At 46.3% G+C, this 24379-nt stretch overlaps 1 protein-coding gene across 2 annotated transcripts in view; it reads left to right on the top strand.

Moving 5' to 3' along the window:
* The window catches only part of Prkcb (protein kinase C beta), a 345665-nt gene that overhangs the window by 115297 nt on the left and 205989 nt on the right, over positions 1–24379 (top strand). For both annotated transcript variants that reach the window (XM_057777292.1, XM_057777291.1), the window contains exon 3: positions 23498–23580. In XM_057777292.1, coding sequence (XP_057633275.1) covers positions 23498–23580 — 83 coding nt within the window. The remainder of the gene's footprint in view (positions 1–23497; positions 23581–24379) is intronic.

The raw sequence follows: 24379 nt of genomic DNA, 5'->3' as shown, positions 1-24379 counted from the left end.
TCACCAAGTAGTTGTAACAGAGATTATGTGGCGTATAAAAACTAAATATAGAATGTCTCTAACTAGAGATTTTTATAGACACACATTACATATGTATGTGAGTGTGTGAGCACACAGACACCCATGAGTGCATAGACGCTAGAAGAAGATGTCAAATCTCCCATTGTATCACCATGCCTTATTCCTTTGAGGCATGGTCTCTCAGTGAACTGGAGTTCGGAGGGTAGCCAGCAAGTCCCAGTGATTCTCCTGTCTCCATGCTCCACAGAGCTAGGATTATTATATTATGTGTACACACCTCATCTAGTTTTTTTCTTTACCCATTTTTTCATGTAGATGTGTGCTATGTGTATAAGCATGTTTTCATGTATGTGGGACTGCATGTATGTACATGCATATGGAGGCTGAGATTAATGCCAGAAGTCATCCTCAATCCTTCTCTTGCCTTATTCATTGGGTCAGGATCTCACAATCGAACCTAGAGCTTGGCTTGCCAGTATGACTAACTTCATTGGCCAGCTTGTTCTGGGGGGCGGTCCCATCTCTACCTCCTGAGGCTGGAGTTATAGTTGGGTCATTCACCCACTTGGCATATATGTAGGTTCTGGAATCAGAACTCAGGTGTTCATGCTTGTATAGCAAGTGCTCTTACCACTGAGCCATCTCTCTAGCTCCTCCCTCCACCTTATCTTATAATGGTGTGTAAAAGTGCTGCATATTCAGTAGAGGGCATGTGTTGAGTGTCGACTTTTCTCCCTGGACCAGCAGCATGCAGTATGATATGCTCTGAAGTAACGGATAATGCAGAGCCCAGAATCAGCACCTCAAGGGGACTTATCAGATGCTCATTCAAGTACTGTGTTTCTCAGGTGTGGTAGGGTGATGCATTTTCAACATACAGTGTGTGCATGCATACAGAGGGTGTGTAACCCTATATACAGCACAAAGCATCTGAGTTAACTCTCTTGTCCTTTATGAAAATGCTCCTGACTGAGTGGCATTTGGAAGTGCTAAGTAACCGTTTACTCCTCTTTTTGTACTTATTAAAACTAATGTAAGAAGCAAAGCATAGTGTTGTATGTCTTGAATCCTAGCACTCAGGAGGCAGAGACAGGTGACTCCGGTCTACCACAGTGAGTCCCAGGCCATCCAGAGACACATAGTGAGAACCCTGTCTCATCAATCAATCAATCAATCAATCAATCAATCAATCAACAAACATGCTTTTATCCAGGAATGGAAGTGCAGTTCTGCAACCCCAGAACTCAGTAGGACAAGGTAGGACAGCTGTAAGTTCAAGACCATCCTGGAATACACAGTTAGACTCTGTCTAAACAAACCAAAACAAAACAAACAAAAGATCCATTTAATTCATCAAATAAACTTCCCAGGTATCTTTTCTCTACTACAATGATTTCTGCAATGTACAGCACACACTTGTCCATTGTCACTCTGTTGTGCAGTCTAAGGCATTTATAAGGAAACTTATAGAATACTTTTTTTTAAAAAACTGCGTGTTCTGTCTAGGTGTGTCTGCAGCTAGTTGTCAGAAATGGGTTCATATAAGGGTTTAAGGAATTTGGACTCAAGGTCAGTTTCTCTTAGAGACTTGGGCAGCTCCCTAACACTTAACCGGTGATCGCCGGGAGAAAACTTCAGTTTGTCATCTCATATGACGATGGCACACTGTACTGTCAGATGGGGTTCTCTTGGCACTGGAGACCTCACGGACAGAGACACTTCATCGCATGGGCATAACCCAGATTCCAGCCGCATCACCTGCGTCTTTCCAAAGCCTTTGCCCCATCACCGCTCGCCCTGGTGGATACGGAAACGCAGCATGGAGCTGGTATCTCCCAACTCCATCCTTAGACTCTGCTTCTCTGCTGCTCAGCAGCTCTCTCTTGGTCAAGACGACAAGCATCTCTGCTACGGCGTGGTGTGGGTCCAAGTAGGTCAGCCAAGCCTGATCTCTCTCACCTTCTCTCCTTTGCCTCCCCGTCTCCACCCTCCCAACTCTGAACTTCAGCCGTAGGTTGATTGGAGACTGCCTAACTTAACCCCTTTGTTATACAAGATGAAGGGGGCCACCAGGCACCTCCAGCTATTAGTCTATTAACCTAGAGACTGAGCTCAGTTCTTTTGAATAGACAGTCAACATGGTATTCCATCTCTGATCCCAGAAATGGCTTCTCGAGGTTCAGCATCCTTGCCTGGAAGAGCCTTCAGGGCTTTACTGTTCCCTTCTCTGTCATCTTTATTTTTCATGGGCCATGGAGCTTGACTACCTGGATATGAACCTGCCACTTGCTAGTGTATAATCTTAGACACACTTTTCCCTTTGCCTTGGTTTTCTCTTTGATGTAATAAGTGTGATACAGAACCTACCACACAGACATGATGAGGATTAAGAGTGCCAATATTCTGAAGATAGTTAGAGCAATATGACACCTACTACCTGCTCTGTGATTATTATATTATTACAATATGATTGTAATCTAAGATCTCTCTGGTTTTGAGGAACAGGGCTTGCCTTGCCTACCTTTAAATTTCCCATTGTCAAGTAGGGGGTTTCAAACTCAACCGTCTTCGAGAACCTGAAAGGGAACCGAGTGACTGGAACCCAGTAGACATTGCTGGGGGGAATGGCCACCCATTTGTTCATATATTCTTTCGTCAAGCATTCACTCAGGGCCGACCAGCTGCTGTACCGCAGATGGGAACGTAGGGCTGAAAGAACCCGTGAAAATTCCCCTCCTTCTTTGCCCCACTTTCTGGTGGTCTCAGCTCTAACTGTTCCGTTACCAGGTGAGAAAATGGCACCATTGTTGATACAACTTTCAATTCTTTTAAAGGAAGCCAGAAACCTGGATTTTTACAAACTGCAGACTCTCCCACCTTAAGCTGGCAGAGCTTTTGTGTTGTTTTAAAGCACAGCGTGAGCTGAGCCCCAGATCCAATTGGCAGCCCTGGCTGTAAGGCCTCCTCCAACAGCTCCCGGAGGAGGGCCGCCTGCTCTGCCAGCAAGGGCAGGCGGTCGGCTTCAAGGTCGTTGGTGTGGAGAGAGTCTCCTCCCACTCCTGCTTGGAGGTTCTTGTGGCTTTTTCTGCCCACAGAGCAGATGCTGCTGCGCTGCCAGGACTACGGGCGTTTGAATTCGAACATTCGCTCTCATCCTTCCTTTCTTCCGCGGCAGCCTTGGCTCGGTTCCCGGGCCCCCAGACAGCAGATTTAGAGAGCAGAGGAGCAGCTTCCGCACAGACAGGGGAGGAGGGAGGGGCCTTAGGGTTAGCGGTGGCCAAGTGGAGAAGGGGAAGTGGCCTTTGAAGTTGGAGAATTAATTATCCTCTTTGCCTGACTCTTTTTGAGGTGGGGGAGTCGTGGGGGAGCAGCTTAAAAGCCTGTGTAGGAAGAACGTGATGGGTGAGAAAGCGAGTTTAGGACGCTATCCGGAATGCTTCCTAACAAGAGTGCCCCAGCTTTGGGAAAAGAGTGATGAGCAGAGAGAGGGACTTTGGGTTCAGTTGTAGTCTTCAGGATGCTGGCTTTGGCACATGGTCATTTGTATAAGGAAAGCATGTGTTCTCTGGATTACCTCGACCCCCCATTTCTCCACTCTAAGGGCTCATTTCTGCCGTAGTGTGACAGTGTCCCCAGGAAGGACTCTGGGTGTAGAGTCTCACCCACTTTTCACGAACTGTGTGATACTGGACAGGTCTTTCTGCTTTGATGACAGTGGCTTGGGCAAGCTTCAGACTGCAAGCTAACATTGCAGCCTTTGAGGATTAGCAGGCCTACCACTGTGGGGGAAGAAACAGGTGCCCACTCAGCCGGCAAGATTTAGGACTGAGGAAGAAGGAACAGTTAGCAGGAGTGTGGTCTTGAGGGCTCCACTGCTTCCTCCTGGCCAGCTTAGGGGGAAGAAGCAGGGGTGAGGAGATGTCTGACTTTCTGTTTCTCCTCTGTGGTCTGTTAGTGGCACCTACTGGTTTAAGGCCAACAGGAAACCTGAAGCCAGGGGGGCTGCATGATGGGGGAGGACAGGTTCCCAGAGCTTTGATTATAGCAGTCAGGCAATGAATGGATATGGTCGGACAAATGAGCGGGCAGCACACGCACACTGACCTTCAGTCTCCTGACCTTTGAAGGAGACAGTAACAAAGCATGCCATCCTAAAACCTGACCAATGCACACATGCAGGGAAAGCCTGGTAGGTGCAGTAACAGCTCAGTGAATGCCATCTCAGAGTGGGGTGGCACCGTTCTGAGGAATGAAAGGACCAGGAAGAGCATGCTGCACCCGTCTCCCTCCCTGTCAGTAGACAGCCCCCTTTCTCCACTGAAGTGGGAGGCACTGGGCTGGTGCGTCCTTCATGGAGAGTCTACGGTGGGGAATAGTCAGGAGCGAAGATTCTGGAGCCAGATAGCATGGGTTTCAACCCTGCCGCTTATTGTCAAGTTACTTAATTTCTCATGCTTCAGCTTCCCATTCTTAGCTTCCAAGGTTGTGAGGATTAAACCGAGTTGTCTAGGCAAAGAGCTTACCACAGTGTGAGGCACCGAGTAGCAATTAGCCGCTATCATGTGTTGTTGCTGTCTCATTATTACTGCCACTACCTTCGGCATCACTGCCATCACCATCATCCCCATCATCTTCATCCTTCTCACTATCACCATCACCGCCGCCACTGCCCAGCTCCAGGCCTGACTGACCTATAGTCAACAGCAAACCCTTCTATGGACAGGGTCCACCCCACCCGTGCTCTCTGGAGCTTCATTGATCACACCATTATCTTCTCATCCGCCCACAGATATGATATTTCAGGGAGTGATTGATGGGTGTGTGTGTGTGTGTACGTGGGGAAGGGTGGGCTTGTGCTTGACTCTGGGGACAGAGTGCTTTGTTATGCAGAATAGCTCGCCTGTCATCCCACTACGGGTCCCTTTCTTGAAAAGTTCCAGGCTATTTTTGAGCCCTCATTGCTCACAAGTTCCTTTCTACATCATGTCAATGCCAGCACAGGAAAGAAGAGAAAAAAAAAAAAACTGGAACCTTTTGGCAAAGTCTAAAGCAAAAGAGATTTCAGAGTGCATGGAGGATGCATGTTACTAGAATGACAGGGCATTAAGACGTGCAGAGAATGCCAAGTGCAGAGACTGTAGGCAGTGTGTGCTGGTATTTCCATCTCGCGGGTTTCTTGGGAAGTTGGTGGAGGAGCCCAAGGTTAATATTAGCACTGAGAAGACACCAATGGGTAATGGCCACCCCCGATTTTATAACTCTGTATTCTGGAAGAGAAGACAAGGATGGGGAATAGAAGTGGACATTTACCCAGGGCAAATCCTGAACCCAGAAGCAGGGGAGGATATGTACCTGAAGATGGAGGGACATGCCAGACTGCTCAGGTGCTTTGAGGCCCCAGTTTCTATGCACAGTCAGACACCGAGCTGTGTGTGACATGGACATCTAAGAGCAGGTGCCAGGCCCTCAGCTTCTGTGCACTATTAGTCCATTTTTGCTCCGTCCTGAAGGGCAGAGCGTGACTGAGACCTGAGTTCAAATCTGTCCTCTGCCTTCTCCTAGTTCTTTGATTTTGGTTGAGTGGCTGGCTTCATTATAAGCCACGTATCCTTATTTGAAAAGAACCATGTCCACCCTCACAGGGATGCTGAGACACTTAAACATCAGAGTATGAAGGGGCCCAGGGGCTCGGTGGTGGCTGATGACTGATTCTGCCGTGCTAAGATTTCACAGTAGTCTCGAGCGGAGTGAAGACAGTAGCACTTTCCTGTCACACACAGAGAGGATGAGGAACCCACAGGGGGACATGCCCATGGCTACTCAGAGGGTTATCCTGGAGCGGGGCCGGAGTTCCAGTTCTTTGCCTAGCCTCTGACGGGGGCAGTCTGTGTAGTGATGTCTCAGTCAGCTTTCCACTGCTTGACAAATGCCTGAGGAAATCGGTTTATGAGGAGAAAAGGCTGATTTGGTTCATATTTTAAGATTTCAGTCCATAGCCAGTTTGCTTGGGGGCTCTGGTAGCACATCATGATGGAGAGGCTGGTGGAGCTGAATGGCCTTCCACATGCTGGGCAGTGGAAGAGAAGAAGCGAGGGCACCAGTCTCAGAGCCTTCTTCAAGGATCCAGTGACCTAAAGACCTTTCACAAGGCCCTTCCCCCACAAGGCTCTACAGCCGCAGTTCTCAACCTGTGGGTCGCAACCCCTTTCACAGGGGTTGCATATCATGTATCCTGCCCATCAGATATTCGCATTACAATTCATAGTAGTAGCAAAATTACAGTTATGAAGTAGCAATGAAAATCATTTTATGGTTGGGGTCACCACAACATGAGGAACTGTATTAAAGGGTTGCAGCACTGGGAAGGCTGAGAACCACTGCTCTTCAGTCTCTTAGACGTGCCTGTATGGGGACCAAGCTTTCAGCATACAGGCCCTTGGTGGTGGTGGTGGTGGGGTTGGCATATTCTATTCCAAACTGTAGCAAGTGTCAGGGTTCAACCCGAACTGGGAATCTTTTGGGTAGGTTTTCTGGATCTCTAGTTCAGTTTTCTCAGATGTAAAATGGGCGATAACCACAGACCCCCTTTGTGTGGTTGTCATGAGTGTTGGCATGAGATCATCTTGCAAACACTTAGCATATGTTTGGATATATGCCTTAGCTGCAGTCTTTGACTAACATGTATGATGGGTACATGTGTAGGATGTGCACTGATAGACCCTTATCTGTTTTACCGTCACTGTTATTATCAGCAGTTGCAGCTGATTCAGAGGACTGTAGTCCTCACCGCAACAGTCAAAACAGGATTGTATCACCCAGAATTCATGTTGGGGTTTGGCGTCTAAGTACCACCGCCAGAACATTCTAGACCATCTTGGGTCTTTTTCTGCTTTCCTCTGAGGACAGACATTGTGCTAGTTACCGTCTGTTTCGTGCCTCCTCTAGAAACCACCGTTCTTCATCCTTTGACGCCAGGCACTGTATCTCCAAGACTCTGTTGCTGCCGTTGGTCCTAGAAAGCCCAGAGAGGTGGTAGCGAGATAAGCAGAGGGCAGGAGGAAAGAGTTTGGAGTGTTCTCACTCGCACCTCCCTCTGTCGCTAGCCCCTCTTCTCAAAAACCAATGCAGCTGTGCATCCTTTTCCCAGAGTTCCAGTTGCCACTGGCCTCTTGCTGCACCGCGTCACTCAATCAACTTTCAGGCCTTTGATCGTAGCATTTCCCCACAGTTGCCAGTGTTTTTAATTGTATATCTAAAGCGTTTTCTGACGAGATTGCATCGAGCGTGATGGCTTATTAAAAGATAATGTCCTGGGGTCTGGGGTAGTAGGTTAGTTAGTAATGGACTTAGTGTATAGGCTTGAGGAGTTTGGATCCCCAGCATGCATGTAAAATCTGAGTATGTTGGTCCATGCCTATAACCCCAGGGCTGGGATGTGGGGCAAGTAGGGGTGGAGACAAGTAGATTCCAGAATTCTCTAGCCAGCCAGTCTAGCTGAAATGTTGACCTTTAGGTTCAGTGAGAGAGCCCATCTTAAAAAATAAGGTTGCTATAGGAACACACCTGTCCCGGCTTTCACACATTCATCACACACACACAAACATACACGAGCGTGCACGTGCATGCACACACACGTAGCACACAGCACACATGTGAATAGAAAAATAACATGGAATCACTCTTCTTAAAAAACGTGCAACTTTGCAAGGCAGTGGTGTTTTCTTGTAAGGGTAAACACAGACTTAGTCACAAGCCTATGACACAGAGTTCCACTGCTAAGGCTTACCCCAAAGGAGGGAAGTTACACACTCTCACACAGACTTGCAAATGAGTGTCCATAGCAGCTTCCCTCACAGTGCAGAATATGGGAGTATGCAGAAATTGAGGGAAAAACCCAGCATATCTGTTGAGTGATGTCTGTATAAATGGACTTCAGAACAGCCATGCAACAGAATATTATTTGGCTATAAAAATTGCAGAGCAGTGTCTGTTCCTCAGAAATATTAGTCTGACTGAAAGATGGTAGACACAAAATGTGGCACGCCAGGCAGATCCATTAATTGATGTAGCAGAAAGTAGACTCATGGTTGCCAAGAGCTGGGCGTGGGGGCATTAGAGGATCTGAGTGCTCGGGGTCTGAGAGTGGGGTACTTACATGAATTTAGTGCACCTTTCAAAAAGTGCATGAGTCTGTGTTTAATATGCAGCATCTTTCCACGTATGAATGTGTACATCATGAAGATTAAACTACTCGGGATATTTAGTATTACAAAAACAATAAAGAAAGTCATAACCAGAAACAGCAAGCACCATCAACCAATCTATTTTTCTTTCACACTTTTTTCTTCAGGGCCCTGCTTAGGTTTTTGTTGTTGTTTTGTTTTTGCCAAATTGACACAGGTGGGCGTCATCTGGGAAAAGAGAACCTCAACTAAGAAAATCTTTCATCCTGTTGGCAAGTTTGTGGGGCATCTTCCCGATTAGTGATTGATGTGGGAGGGCCCTGACCACTGTGGGCGACGCCGCCCTTGGGCAGCTGGTCCAGGGCTGTAGGAGAAAGCAAGCCTGGGAGAGGAGCCAGCCAGTAGTGATCCTCGGACTCTGGACTCTGCTTCACCTCCTGCCTCCAGGTTCCTGTTCTATCGGAGTTTCTGCCTTGGCTTCCTTCAATGGCAATGTAAGCCAAATAAACCTTTTCCTCCCAGAGTTGCTTTCAACGTGGTCACAGTAGTAGAAAACAAACCAGAACATCTTAGCCCCACCCCTACCAAAAAGCCTAATTCATTTATTCAGTTTTTTGTTTTCAGAGACTGGGTCTCACTGTGAAGCCATGGCAGGTTTGAAAGTCACCCTATAGTTTAGGCTGCCGGCAAACCTGTGAGGATCCTCCACTGAATCTCGGGTGTTTGACATCACGTTTGGGAAAACCAGCTAATGTAAATAAAAAGGGAAGGAATAAGTATAAAAGAAAGCCAACAGACAGTCCCATGACAGAAATCTTTTTGCTCTGACTTTATTTTGCTTCAGAGCAAAATATATTAAGAAGAAATGAAAATACGTAGCCTAGCCAAGGGAAGCCCTGGCAGAGAGGTGGAGGAAGATGGCTCATGGGTACTGGCTTCAAATCTCAACCAACTCACAGCCAATCAAATAGTAATTGAGTTTCTTTTATGTGTCAGAGCATCAGTGGAGACAAAACCATACACTCTTCTGCTTTGATAGAGGCAATAGCCTGGAAGGGAAAGAGAGGAGGATGATGATGATGCCAGGGACAATGATGACAATGACAACAGTCACAACAATAGCTAATATCCATGGTAAACGTGTGCCAGTTTGGTTATCACATCTAATCCTCATTACTCAGTGATCATTCTTCATTCCTACTTTATTCTGAAGGCCATGAAGTATCCTAGCGATGGTGGGTCAAACGGAAGCATTGCAAAACAGTAAGCAGGTTAGAGCACTCCCCAAGGAGTTGATGTTTAGTCTGAGATTCAGAGGATAGTATAAGGACCTTCACTTAAGAGAGAACCTTGAGGAATCTACTGAGGAAGGGGTAGGAGAGATGAAAGAGGAGCCGCAGAAGCAGGGCCAGGCGTCCCAGGGAGGCTGCCTTGCGTGCAATCAGAATGTTGTCCTGGTAGAGGCGTCTGTAAGAGGGGAGGAGGCCCTGGTTGTGGGAGTTTGCATTAAGCTTGGAGACCAGTATCTGAAGATGTCCTTGAAAGGACATCACCGTGAGGACAGAACAGGTGTTTTCTGGTTGGTTCAGGTTCTTTGATCACGTTTAGCAGTAAGCGGACCATAGCTGCCTAAGGGAGCAACCGAACAACTGGGGAGAGACCGTGCTGCAGAAACACGCAGAGCCAAGCCTCAGACAGCAGCTCTGGGGATGCAGGTGACAGGAATGGGCACATGGCCTTTGCATGGTGACATCGGTGGGATGAATCAGCCCCAGCTGTTCCCACCCCTGTGTCTCTTTCAGAGAAAGAGCTTGATTCACTAAATGTTGGGATGTTGGGTTGTGTGCAAGGGAAGAGCTGGGTACGGTGATTGACACCCTCCCAAGAAATGCATATAGTGGGAGAAAGGTGATTTCCCAATTGGAAATCACCCTTTTAGTTAATGGAGGAAGGAGTGCATGCTGGGTAGGCAAAACCAGTAGAAGGCGTCTGTGGTCTTTGTGGCATGGTCATTGACTCAGTTGCTTTTTTTTTTTTTTTTTTAACTTGGTAATATTTACTTGACAATATTGACTTAACCACCTTCCTTGCACTCAGGGCTACTCTTTCACCTGCAGACCAATAAAACTTTCTCCATCTGCTTTCAGAAAGGGATTTTGTGGATTTATCTCCAGGCTCTGAACCTTCTAACGCTGGAGGCAAAACTTGATGGATGTTACTCATTTTCTTGTCAAGAAACGGCCTGACCTTGGGGCCATGTGTCTTTTCTTTCACCAATGAGGGCAGGGTGTTGATGGCAACAGAAGGTGGGTGTGCCAATCCAGCAGGGACTTGTCGAAAAGAAGCCCCCAAAGCAGGCACCTCTGGATGTGGGGCGCCTGTCAAACCACAAGTCTCCTGACACATCCTCTCACCCAAGCAAATTCCTATGTGCGGTTGTCTTCAGCGAGAGATGCGATGTCCAGAAGAATAATGGAAAGGAAGAGACACTGTTCTCAGCTTCCCTTGGCTCCCTATCACAGGCTGGTTCAAATGCTGGTAACAACATTTCCTCAGCAGCAATGCTGGTTCACAGGAACACATAAAGTACCGAGAAAACAGGAGCATCTCCTGTTTGACCTCCAGTTTCTCAACTTTGGTTGATAGAGTCCTGTGCATACACACACACACACACACACACACACACAGAGAGAGAGAGAGAGAGAGAGAGAGAGAGAGAGAGAGAGAGAGAGAGAGAGAGAGACGGAGAGAATGCAAGCTCAAAATGGGGGAAAAAAATCCCTCAAGAGCTTGTTTTAGTACAAGAGGACTTTATTAGGTGCTAACACAAGTCTAGCTTTTTACATATGACTGGAGCTAGGTGATCATATAACAAACATCTCCTGATCCCTGATTGTCTCTTTATGGGCTTCACCAAAAAATATTTACATGTGTGGGCTTCATCAGAAAATATTTGCATGTGTATGTGCAAAGTATATGTGTGCATGTATGTGATTTGTGTATGGAGGTCAGAGGTGTTTTCCTCAGTTACTTTCTAGTTTAATTTTTAAGTTTTTTTTTAATATGTACTTGTGTTTGAGGGAGTTAGATCCTCTGGAACTTGAGTTAGACCGTTGTAAGCTGTCCTGTGGGTGTTTGGAATTGAACCTGGGTCCTCTGGAAGAGAAGCTAGTGCTCTTAACGACTGAGGCATCTTTCCAGCCCCCAGCTTAATTTTTTCAAGAATAGGTTTATTTTTATCTGTGTGAGCAGTTTGCCTTCATGTATGTATGTGCGCTGTGTGTGTGGTCACTGAGGTCAGAACAGAGTGCTGAACCCCCTGGAACTGGAGTTACAGATTATTGTGAGCTACCATGTGGGGGCTGGGAACTGAGCCCAGATCCTCTGCAGAGCAGCAAGTGCTCTTAACCTCTGAGACATCTATCTGTCTCGGTCTTCCCCAGTGTAGGCTTTGAGACAGGGTCTCTCACTGAGCCCAGAGTACCCTGCTTTAGTTGGCAGGCAAACCTTAGGCATTCCTGTCTCTGCTCTCCTGGTGGTGGGGCTACAGGCACACATCACCACATCCAACACTTTCAGGTCCTGAGGGTTTTACTGCTTGACCTACATTCTTAGCTCCAAAACGGTACATGTATGCATGTATGTATATGTGTGTTCTAGTTTGATAATAAAAATGACAGATAAATATGATCTTCCTTACCAGACAAGCAACTTGACTAGGAAATACTCCTCTTAATAATTCTAGCAAAATTCCTGAAGCTGATTTTCATCTGGAGGCTTGAGTGACTTGTCCACCCCTGAATTCACATTGTGGCCTAGGTCCTACATTCATTATTGGAACCAGAGGATGAACAGTCTTATACACGCGCGCACGCGCGCGCGCGCACACACACACACACACACACACACACACGGGGCCACGGAGGAAATAATGGGGGATCCTTGCTGCCCAGGCAGAAACGAGATGTCTATCGTACTTTGATTTGATTTCTTGTGGTCTGGGAGTGCTAAGGCTGATGGGCGAAAGCATGCCGATGATCCTCTCAGGCTGTGGCATCTTCCTGACACCCTGTCCCCTATTTCAATGAACAAGAAAGAGAAGACACAGGTCAGGAACAGCCTCCAAGTGTTACCCTGCTCCTCCGGAGTCCATAAAAGCAGAGAACAGAGTTGGTAACAGCTGTTTTTTCCTGGATTCTTTTATTCTGGGCCCATTCTTCACCTCCCATTGGCCCAACCATTCCATTTTATAGACTGGTAGCAATGTAAAGAAAAAAAAAACCATTCCTTTCTGCTAGTTATTGACAACGTTAGGGTGGCTGCCCCTTCTTCTGGTTTCCCTCCTTAGTGCTTGGCTCTGATGCACAGTTTGCTCTCTCTTCTTCCTTTCTTACCAAGGAAGTAATCCTTGACATTTTAGGAAATCCTATGCGACTGGGTAACAAAAAAGTACGATGGTGTAGGGTGCAGCTGTAGGAACAGAATGAGGCTGCTGTCTGCACGGCGAAGAGGAATGGGCCCTTGGATGTGCTCCCTCGGGAAGAAGCAGGTGGTGCAGGCATGTGCCAAGGGATGATGCTCAACTCTCCGACTGCTTCTGAGTTGCTTAGGGAGCTTCCCCAGTGTACCTGCCCTCACCTCCTTCCCAATTCTACTCAATCAGTATCATTGGGATTGAGCATTTTTTTATAAACACCTCCCCAGGTGACGCAAGTGTGAAGCCATGCTGAAAACGATGCAATGACTTTCTACAGGTAAAACATCAGGAATAGAGATTAAAAAACCAAAAAAGGAAATAGAAATGTAGAAATATATCTTAGACCACACGCACTTGACCTGCGTATAACTGAGGACTGATTTCACAAATGTCTTTGAAGTCCCCAAATATGCAGGACTCATTCGCAAAATGGCTTAGTGTTGACTCCTAACATAGCCTCATCCTCCCAAATATGTTAGCGATCTCTAGATTACTTTTGATACCTAATGCAATGGAAATCCTACACAGATAGTTGTTGTGGTGCATTACCAGAGAATAACGGCAGGAAACAAATTTGTACAAGTTCAGGACAAGTGCAGGTTTTTCCTTCCAAATATTTTTGATAGTTGGCTAATGACATCGTCAGATATAGAAGCCTTGCATATGGAGGGCTGGCTGTACACATATAGACCTGCATATGGACTCACATATGCAGAGGATGTTTCTACCAGCTCTAGGGTTTATCTAAGGATTGTATAAGGAGCTGGAAAGAACAGTTTCCTCCGGAAACGACACAAAACAAGTGGATTCCGAATTGGCAGTGTTCGAATTTTTAAACCGCACGTGTGGTGCACTCTTTTCAAAGAAATACTGCTAAGTGCATATGGAGAACTTGCCAGCAGGGCTCTGAGAGCCCTCTGAACTTAGATGGCTTGTCACTGTGAGGGCAGCTTCCTGCCCCCACAGAGACACATGCAGCAGCCAATCGCCCACAGCCTCAGTTGCATCCTTTTGACTCAGCTAGGATGCTTGATTTCTGAGTGTGAAGGTAACCAAATGATTCATCCGTCAACATCCGTCCATTCATACTTTTAAACTTAAGTGCTGATATGATCCAGATACTCCTCTCACCGCCACGTGTGACATACATGGTCTTTCCGTCCTATGCTTGGGTTATGTCAGCTCCAGCAACGTATATGCCTGAGGTGGAGATGCCTGAGGCAGACTAAGCAGCTAAGGCATAAGCTGGCAGGATGCAAATACATTAGAATGGCTTCCCTAAAGCTCAGCAAGATCCTCTCTGGCGTCTGCATTCATGAACCCAGAGTCACCCTTGACGGTAGCCAAGTGTCCTTTGAAAAGACCAGTATCCTTCAGTTCAGCCCAGGCTGGCAGTGTCCCAAGCTGACTTTATTTAGCCAGAAGGTCTGGCCTTTGCAAACATCTGAGCTTGCAAACTCCCGCACCAAGTTAGTAAGATGAGCAAAGCATCACCTGCCTCCCCTCCCCCCCCCAGAGCAAGTGAATTGTCTTTGAAATACATTGTTTCTGTTCCAGTGTAGCCTGCCGTCTGCTGTCTAAAGGACAGCTCTTCTGCCATCGGGGGATCGCATGTGGTAGGCTCTCAGTATTGATATGTTGATAGAACAAATACACACAATAGGGAATATATATAATTTGTAGTAAGATGTGGCAGTCATTGGCATGGCAGGATGTGAGGCATCAGAACAAGCGGAAAAAGGAGTTAAGCTGTACGGTACTTAGTAGCTACGCTATGGGTGGGAACCTGGCTAAGTACTTCTACTTTATTCTTGGCTGCGTCCGTCTACTAAGTCTTGTACAGTAACAGCTGCCCTTTGCATCTGTATTAATCCAATGCAAGAGCTTCTAGCCACGTGACCTGTTAAGCATTAGAAATGTAGCTAGCAAGAGTGACAAAAGGTTTTCAATTTTTGTTTAATCCCCTTAGGTTTGTATAGCCTGCCTGTGGTTAGTTGCTGCCATGTTGGATGACACAGATTTAGACAGCAGGCAACCAGTGGATGATCCGAGCAGGAAAGTGATAACCAAGGCTGGGTCATCAGAGGGCAAGTTTTCTCCAAGGGTGTAGGCTGCGTGGAGTGGGAGGAAGTGTGTGGGAACGTTACTGACAGTACTTGACTTTTACTAGGTAGTAACTGTGTCCACACACTGAGTCATGAGATGGACTCAGCGAAGCCTCAGAACAGCCCTGTTTTAAAGTGTGTAATTATCGTCCATATTTTACACACCAGGCTATCGAGAAAGAGCAAGGTCAATGAGCATTTCCAAGGTCACGAAGCTGAGAAGTCGTGTTACCTGGTCTAGGCAGCTTGGCTACAGAGCTTCTACTCTGAACCCCCAGCCCCAGTCTGGAAGAAAGTAAACGAGTCTCCCTTAAGAGCATATCCTACGCTGTCCCCTGCTGCTGCACAGTCACACATGACATCTCATTTAGATTTCTTGACAATTACGTGACATTGCAGTCCTATCTCTTCTGCCGTTGTGGAAACCGACTCACGGAGATGAGCTATCAAGGCAGGCTGATGAACCTCTAGGGAGCCCAGCCAAGGCTTTATTACAAAAGCTCCATCCCCGAGTTACTAAGGGCAGCTAAGGTGGAGCCAGCGGGGAGTGTGCAGAAGGAGCTGGGGTAAAAGATGTTAGGAAGGAAGGATCAGTGGGATTCAGCCAGCGACTGAATGGCGGGGGTGAGGAAGGCGGGGGAGGGTTGCTTCTGGAACAGAGAGCTGAATGACAAACAGGAGTGTGCCTGCACCATGCCAGTGGGGAGTGTGGGCTCTGGAGAGGGAAGAACGAGTTTCTAATACAATTGTCACCAACCACTAGCTGAATGACCTTGGGCAAAGGACCCTGTGAGTCTAAGCCTCCCCCGGGGATAGAATGAAGCTCCTCCTACTCTTTCTTCTCAGGGCTGCCATGGGCTCAAGTTCAGATTATGTCATAGATATGAAAATCCTTTGTAGATGCAGGTTTGTGACAGCCATGTGAAAAATCAGTCTCTCTCATCCTCTCTTTCTCTTCCCTTCTTTCAGTCAGTATCTTGCTATGTAGCCCAAGCTGACCTCAGACTAGAAATCCTCCTGTTTCCTGCACTGGGAGTCTAGGTATATACCCTCACACCTGGCTCTCCAGTCCTCCTTCATGCCAGCGAGGCCAGGTACTAGGTGAATACGGACCAGACTGTTCCACTTCAGCCCTGGAGACAGAGGAGCACTACTTACTTCATTTTAGGCTCTAGGTTCATCTTTAATCTTGGAGGAAAGGGCAATCCTTCCCAAACAAAATCAAGATCCCTGAGTGGAGCAAAACCTGTGTGCCGACAGCTGCTGACAGCTGCCGACAGATGCCCCTTTCCGCTAAGCTCTTGTTCTCGCGTGAGCTTCTTAATGGTATTATAAGAGCGGGCATTATTATTATTTCCATTCTGGAAAAGGGAAGTGAGTCTCAGAGAAGTACAAAAAGCATATTTATAGCCTTCAGCTTATGCATGGCCAATTGGAAGTTCAAGCTGAGATCCACCCGGTTTCTGAGATGTGGGCTACATCCCCTGCCAATCGTAGCCTTCCTACTTGAGGGCTGGCAAGCTGGGGACATCCTGAGAGAGGTGAGCGCCTAGGAAAGTATCAGGGTCTCTCTTCTCTAACCACAGCTCACTGCAGCTAGTGTTAGAATTTCTACCTCACGTTAATAGCACGTTTGGAAAAAGAATGGACATCCAAGGATGCTAACTTCATACCACTAACCCGGTGAGAATTAGGTGGAAGAGGAAGGGCAAAGTCAAAACAAAAAATATAATTGGAACCCCCAGTACCCACCTGTTCAAAGTATAATGGATGCCTTGTGGCACTTAGAACTGAGTGTTGGGAGTGGAGTAGAATTACAGTCTCGACACTTTCTGGGACAGTTACCCCGCAGAGGTCCCTTGGAAGTGTCTCTGCTTTAGCCGCCTGGTGCTTATAGCATCAATCATATGTCTCCAGTATATTAGTTTCCTAAGGCCACTGCAACAAATTCAAAGAAATACAGGTACCTAAAATGGCACGAAGTTAGTGTCTTACAGTTCTGGCGACCAAAAATGGATTTGTTAGGGGCGAAAGTCAAGGTGTCAGCTGGCGGCTTTCCTCTTGAGAGACTGGAGGGGACGTTCTGTTCCTTGCCTTTTCCAACTGTTATGGACCCACATTCCTCGGGTCATGTCCCTTCTAGCAAGAACACCACACCAACCTCTGCTTCCACTGCCAAGGCTCATCCTCTGCCTGGCCCTTCTGCCTCCCTCTTAGAAGGACTCTTGTAGTTCCATTGAGCCCAATGAGTTCCAATAAGTCAGTGCCATTCCCCTTTGCAGGGTCCTTAGCTTAATCGTATCTGCAAAGGCCATTTTTTCCTTGTAAGGTGACAGTCACAGTTCCGAGGGCCTTTTATGTACAAGCGAGGTGGGGAGAGGGATGGAGCCTGGCATCCTTTCTCACTCCCCGATGGAGCTAAGTTGCAAGTTTGTCCCCTTTACCCAGGGCCACATGTGTATTTCCTACCTTTCCCCAGGCACCCTTATCACTCACCTAACCCAGAGGCATTTGTGTTTGGGAGCTCACCAGTAATCTACGCAGGTCTCTAGACTGGGGTTCAGAGGGTGCCAGGCTGCAGGTTTTTCCATCCCTGACAGCAAGGAGTAATTAAATACATGGTTACACTGTGAAGCATGCTGGGATTCTTGGCTTCCTCCAGCTACCTGTGTGGAAGTGGGACCTGGCACATTCAGCAGCTCTGTAAATGCCTCCTCTTGAAGAAAAGCTAGTCGGCCCCTGAATTTGCCAAACAGAAATGAGGGGGTGTTTATTTGTATCACCAAGGGATTTAGTTTGCTTCTTAAAATAGGCAGCCTTAGTCCTCTTTAAAAGCATGTTTTAGTTAATGGGGAATTTGATTTGCACAACTTCGCAGAAACAGAACCACTAAACGGTGTTACCTGCACCACTGCTCTTCAGCTTCCAAAATCTGTCCCCGGCTGCTGGGGAGAGTGACTGGCGGTCATTTAGGTCTCTTGGCCTATTGGTTCCTCCTCATGGGGCTGGATTATTTATTTCTGTACTAATTGAGAGGCTGCCCAAAGAGACCTTACCCATGGTGAGATGTGGAAGAAACCCGAGGAGGCACCTCTACCATGATGTATTTATACTCTTCCTTCTCTTCCTGTGGCTCGTTCTTTTGTTCCTTCATGCACCAGACATTTATTTATTGACTATCAGTTATGTGTTAATACTAGGAATTGCAGCAGGCACTGGAAAAGTTCAGGATGATGTGCTGTTGATTCCTGGAGCCGTGACAGAACAGATAAGGCTGGAGAAGGTCCTGACTCATGCTTTGGAAGTTTTGAAGGCTCTGGAACAGTGACTCTCAACCTGTCATGACCCCCTTTGGGGTCAAACAACCCTTTCTCAGGGGTCATCTAAGACTATCAGAAAACACAGAGATTTATATTACATTTCATAACAGTAGCAAAATTACAGTTATGAAGTAGCAACAAAAATGTTATGTTTGGGAGTCAACACAACGTGAGGAGCTGTACTAAAAGGTTGCAGCATTAGGAAGGCTGAGAACCACTGCTCTAGAGTAAAATGACTACTTGAAAATGGGGAAAGAAATTTTCCTAATTCATTCTGGATCAAGGAAGAAATTCAGATCATAATGATAGACCACTTAGCAACTTAATAATAACGCTAAGTATAAAGCATAAATACAGCCAAAACTGTACTTAAAAGAAGAGTTTGAGCCTGAAAAATCTTTCAATTTTTAATGAAGAAAAATGGGAGTAAATTACACGGATTGTCTATTCGAGCAGCGTTGGGAGCTGTGCATGATAGGAGCTGGTATTTGGTGGTTATTTGAGGAGGTATCGATGGCCCAGTTCTGAGGGTGGCTAACACCACCACGATATGGGAACTGCTTCCCTCACTGTCGTCTTTCAGAGGGGAAACAGAAGCACTAGGAGACCAGATAATGTACGCAAACACTCTAGTTTCATGCTGCTGATGCATACCTCAAACCCGGTCACGGGGATCCAGAATTCCTGCAGATGCACACCCAAACCCAGCCACGGGGGTCCAGAATTTCTACAGATGCTCACCCTGAACCCAGCCATGGGGGTCCAGAATTCCTGCAGATGCACACCCAAACCCAGCCATGGGGGTCCAGAATTCCTTTGCCTAACTAGCAAGTAGTACAGTCACCAGGGAAAGCAGAGACAGCACTTGTGGACGATCAGACCCATGCCCTTCTTTCTGATGGCAGGACACTAACAGAAAATGCTCAGCCAAAGGCCTGTAACCCCAGCCACTTGGGAACTAAAGGCAGGAAGGCCCTGACCAGGTGACTTAGTAAAAAACCTGTCTCAAAATAAAAAATGGGGCCGGGCGGTGGTGGCGCATGCCTTTAATCCCAGTACTTGGGAGGTAGAGGCAGGCGGATCTCTGTGAGTTCAAGACCAGCCTGGTCTACAAGAGCTAGTTCCAGGACAGGCTCCAAAACCACAGAGAAACCCTGTCTCAAAAAACCAAAAAAAAAAATAAAATAAAATAATAAAAAAAAAAATGGGTTAGGGAGACGGTTGAGTTGGTAAATGGTTGCTGCATCAGCCCGAGGACTTGAGTTCAGATCCCCGCACCCATGCGAAAGCCAGGCATAGCAACCCACATGTGTAACCCCAGCACCCGGTGCCACAGGTGGGTCCCTGGAGCATGGTGACCTCTAGCCTAGCAGGATCAGTGAGCTAGCAGGCTCAGGGAGAAAGTCTGTCTTAAAAATTACTAAGTAACTAAGAACTAACTAACTAACTAAGGTGGAGAACTACCAAGGAAGATATTCAACACACGGGCAATTTCTAATGAAAACACAAACCAAAAGTCATTCTGAGGAGTCTGAAAAGCAACTTTGGTGATTGTGAGGACCGCTGGGATGGAGGGAGGGAGGAAGGGAGGGAGAGGTGGTACTGGCTGGAAAGGATAGCTATCAGCGCTTTATTTCCTGGTGTTCTGGAAGTTCTAGATGCAGAAATATGATAAGGAGGGGGAAGGGGCATATATGTGAGAAAGGAGAAAAGAAAAGTAATACGATTTCTAGCTAGGATTCTGAAGGCAACTAAAAACCCCAAATCAATGATTATGAATTTTCGAAAGGCTGCAGAGTCTGCACACTGGGATTGCATCCCTCTCCTACATGGAAACAGCAAACAGTTGAAAAACACAACGAAAAATGCACTTTGAAACAGGGATCCCTCAGATGGTCCACTGTAAGAACTGCATAGGGACACAGATGGAGAAAATTAAAGGCTCCCCAGGAGATGAGAAATACTTTTTGTTTTTTTTTTAAAAAAAAAACAAGGAAGCAATCAATTCCCGGAGGAGTGACTTGCTCTTGTAAAAGTGTCAATTATCTTGAATTTTAATTTTGAAAATGTAAGGTCAGCTCAATGAAAGTCCCAATTATTTTGTTTTATTTTCTTTTTGGAGGACAGGGATTTAACTTGTGGTTCCAATACAGTTCCCATTGGTATTTTAAAGACCTTGAGAAGCTGCTTCTGAAGTTCACTGGGAAGAAGAAACCCACAGCAACAGCTAAGACAACACTGAGAATAAGGATAATGAGGGAGGAGACGCGGGGCTGGGGCACAACATGTTGTAAAGCTGCTGTAATTACCCACCCCCATTGCTATACAGACGAGGGGCAAAGCTGAAGGCCTGAAAGAAGCTCAGCATATATAATTATTGAACATTTATTAAACCTGGCACTGACAATCCATACAGGAAGACAGAATTATTCAATCAAGGCTGCAGGACAACTGGGTATCTATGGTGGGGTCAGAGTCCCATTACTCACGAGATTGCAAAAAAATAAAAAAAATTACAGATGGATTAAAGAGCTTAAAGTAGAAATGGTATCAAATGCAGGTTTGAAAAATCCTCATGTATGTGATTTGAGGAATGGAGAGAGTCCCCAGTTGATTGTTTGTCCAAGCAAACTCAGAATGCTTTCTTCACACTAGTTTTCCTTTTACTGCTTTGAAAGCTGTACATGGTATTTTTGATCTTATTTCCTCCTTAATTGTTCATTTTTGTAATTGTTGGTATTTGCAGTGTTTGGGTCTTACGCATGCTCTGCCATTGAGTGGCACCCCCAATCTTAATTCTTAAGCAAACGTATTGCTATGGTGTGTGTGAGTGTGTGTGTATGTGTGCCACACAGCATTTGTGTGAAGGTCACAGGAGTCCGTTCGCTTCTACTGCGGGTTGCGTGGAGGAAGCTGAAGCAGTCAGGCCTCTCCAGCAGGTGCTTGTATCCGCTGGGCCATCTTGCCAGCACCCTCTTGTCATTGTTAACACACTTAAATTAGTCTTCTCTGCAGTTCATCCCTATCTAGCACCCTCTCCTGGGGAGGCTGCGGCACACTCCGTGCTGCAGCCCCTCCCATCCTGGGAGTTTTGTAACTTCGCCTCTCTGTTGGTTTCTGTCTCTGTCTTCAAGTTTTAATTTTATGGAAGAATCAAGCATGTATAAAAGAAGACAGATTGCCATTAAGTCCTCGTGGGTCTACCAGGCAGGCTTAATGATGAGTCATGATGATCAAGTTTCTTTCTTTCTGTCTCTTTTTCTTTTCAATCTATCGCCCTCCTGAGCACACCAAATTACTTTGAGTTGAATTACTTTATCCATAAAGCTTTTAAGATGTAGCCCTCAAAGATAAGGATGCTGTTAAAATAACCACCACGCCACTACCGTACCAAAGGTATTTATTCTCTAATATCAATAGGAATAATTGCCTAGTATCATAAAAACCAAGTGAATAGATCCTTTTTCTAATTGTCTTGGTAGATTTGTAATATTGCTGGTTTATTCAAATTAGGATTCAAATGACATATGCAGAATGCCTTTAGTCAAGATGTTTCTTTTATTTCTTCGGATAAAAGTTTCTCCTCTTATTTTTCTCCTTGTGTTTTTTTTTCTTCCCTTGTTTCTTACTTGCTGGAGACTCCATATTAATTTTTTGTGCAGCTGCCCGTGTTCTGGGGACTTGGAAGAGGGCGTAGTAACACCATCTAACATGTTCCTGGCATTTGTATTTTCTGTGAATTTGCAGTAGAACCCTTAAGACTATCCCTGGACAAATGTCCATCAGTGCACTGTTAGTAGCTACGGATGATGGGCTACACCATCACATCTCTATAAGTAGCTGGAAATCTCTTGCTTGTTTTAAATATGTGCTTTACAAAGGCTCTGAACTGTCCACCTAATGCAGTCCACCCTCCAGGAGCCCAGGAGTCTAGAGGATGTAGAAGATTTGAGCAACAAAACTGGAAAATGTCCATTTTATAATGTAGATTAGATACTCGCTGTCCTTTCCTCTAACCACTGTAGCCCTGAGATAGTGAAGCCGTATCATAGCTGCATCGAGCTCACATGATTTCAATTGTATGTTTATGTGGTTTTGGTTACAAATTACAAGCAGCATGGTGGCCTCATTGCCCTCTCTCTTCCACCTGACACAATCCCTCTTTCTCCCCCTCCCCTTTCCTTCACCTTCTGGTTCCTTCTCCTCCTCATCCTTCCTCTTATTTTCTCCCTCCCTTCTTTCTCCTGTCCTCCCTTTCATCTTCCTCCTTCCTCTCCTACTGCCCCCCCCCTCCTCTTTATCCCAGAGTTTCCAACACGCTAGGCAGGCTCTCTACTCTGAGCTCCACCTCCAGCCTATAGCCTGTTTGTTCTTCTCCTACACTGACTCGACACTGATCTGGGGAGAGGAGCACGCCTCTGCCATTCTTGCTCACTGTTCCTCCACCCCCTTCCTGTTCTAATCATCACTCCAGGTAGGAGTCTAATTCTTAAAGACACATGTATTACGGACCTAAATATCAGCCATAACTACTTCATCTGGTACTTGATCTGAAACACAATATCCTATTTCCAAACCAATAAAACACCGGGAACTCTAAGTGATCGTTAAGGAGCTGTAGCTTGGGGTATCTGTTATTCTTTTTGTTTGTTTGTTTTTGTTTTTTTGAGACCGGTTTCTCTGTGGCTTTGGTTCCTGTCCTGGAACTAGCTCTTGTAGACCAGGCTGGCCTCGAACTCACAGAGATCCACCTGCCTCTGCCTCCCGAGTGCTGGGATTAAAGGCGTGTGCCACCACCGCCCGGCTTATTCTTAGAACTCTAGTTAAATTAATTTTTCATTTGTATACAAGTGTGTGTGGTGTGTATGTGTGTGTACACGTGCTCACATGTGTATGAGGGCAGGTGGGGCAGTAGAGGCGAGTGTGTGCGTGCATGTGTGTGTATATGTGTGTATGTGTGTACACACACATAATGCATGCAGAGGCCCAAACTTAACATATGGTGTGTACCTCAGTTGCTCTCTACTTTCTTTATGGGGGCCTCTCTCAGTTTGGAGCTAGTCAGTTCCAGCTAGTCTAGCTAGATAGCTGACAATGGGGATCCCCATCTCTGCTCCTGAGGGCTGCTAGGATTATAGGGAGGCACCTTGCATATCCAGTGGGGGTCTGGGGATCAGACACCAGTCTTCACAATTATGCATGAGCCAAGTACTTTACCCACTGAGCTGTTCCCCAAGCCCCCCTACCTAACTTAGACATCTAATGCCTGTGCAGGATGTCACGCCAATGTGCCCAACGGAGGACATGAGGTAGAGCTGGTGTTATTTTGCATGATGTTGTCATGTGGAGCAACCTAATGGCTTCCCCCTCCCTTCCCCCTCTGTTTTGCAGTCTGCTGCTTTGTCGTGCACAAGCGTTGCCATGAGTTCGTCACGTTCTCCTGCCCTGGTGCGGACAAGGGCCCAGCCTCTGATGTGAGTACCCAGTTGACGCCAACCCTTCCTGGTTTACAACTGCTTCAATAGGTTTGCTTTCTGTGGTTAAATGCGGAGAGGGAGGGTTGCTGGGCAGGAAAATGGGTAGGTCTCCACCAGGATCTTGGTTAGTGACTGCCTTGACCTTGGGACCTGGAGCATGGTGTGCATGGCCTAGGCATTAGTGCTCCCAGAAGAAGGCATCTTTTCAAAACGTTTTCTAGTCCTTTGTTGGGAGGTCTTAATGGCAGTGTCCACGAATTAGAAGACTGGGGTTTGATTTTGCTGTGATTCATCTCAAAGTATTAGCTGGGTGCAGCAGAGCACATGGTAACCCCGCACCCAGAAAGCCGAGGGTTGTGAGCTGTAAGCCAGCCTGGGCTACATTGCAGTATCCTGTTTCAAAAACAAACAAACAAACAAGCAAAACAAACAAATAAACAAAGTATGACTATGACTAGCTGGACAGGAGATGCTTGTAGGTAAAGCAGATGAATATTTTTCATTTAATCGCTATATCTTTTAGTATGTACTCAGAAAACGTATTTAGTAACAATCTCATACTTCTGGTATGGGTCTAAAAATTCCTACCTAAGAAAAGTTATTTAGGTTAAGTAAAGATAAAGTCAGCTTAAAGACAATATTAAGTCACCGACAAGATGAGTCTTATGAGGATAGGGCTGTGATTTGGCGTGAGTTTGTCTGAAGTTTGGGGCATTTATTGGTTTTCTACACAACAGTCTTGCTCAGCCCTAGCTTCCTTCCTTCCTTTTGCCAGAGGCCACCACTGGAGCTAGAT

Source organism: Chionomys nivalis, chromosome 8 (genome assembly GCF_950005125.1).
Source record: "Chionomys nivalis chromosome 8, mChiNiv1.1, whole genome shotgun sequence".
In the NCBI taxonomy this organism is placed as follows: Eukaryota; Metazoa; Chordata; class Mammalia; order Rodentia; family Cricetidae; genus Chionomys; species Chionomys nivalis.
Note: the sequence above shows the minus strand (reverse complement) of the source record. Positions and strands in the feature narration are given on the sequence as shown.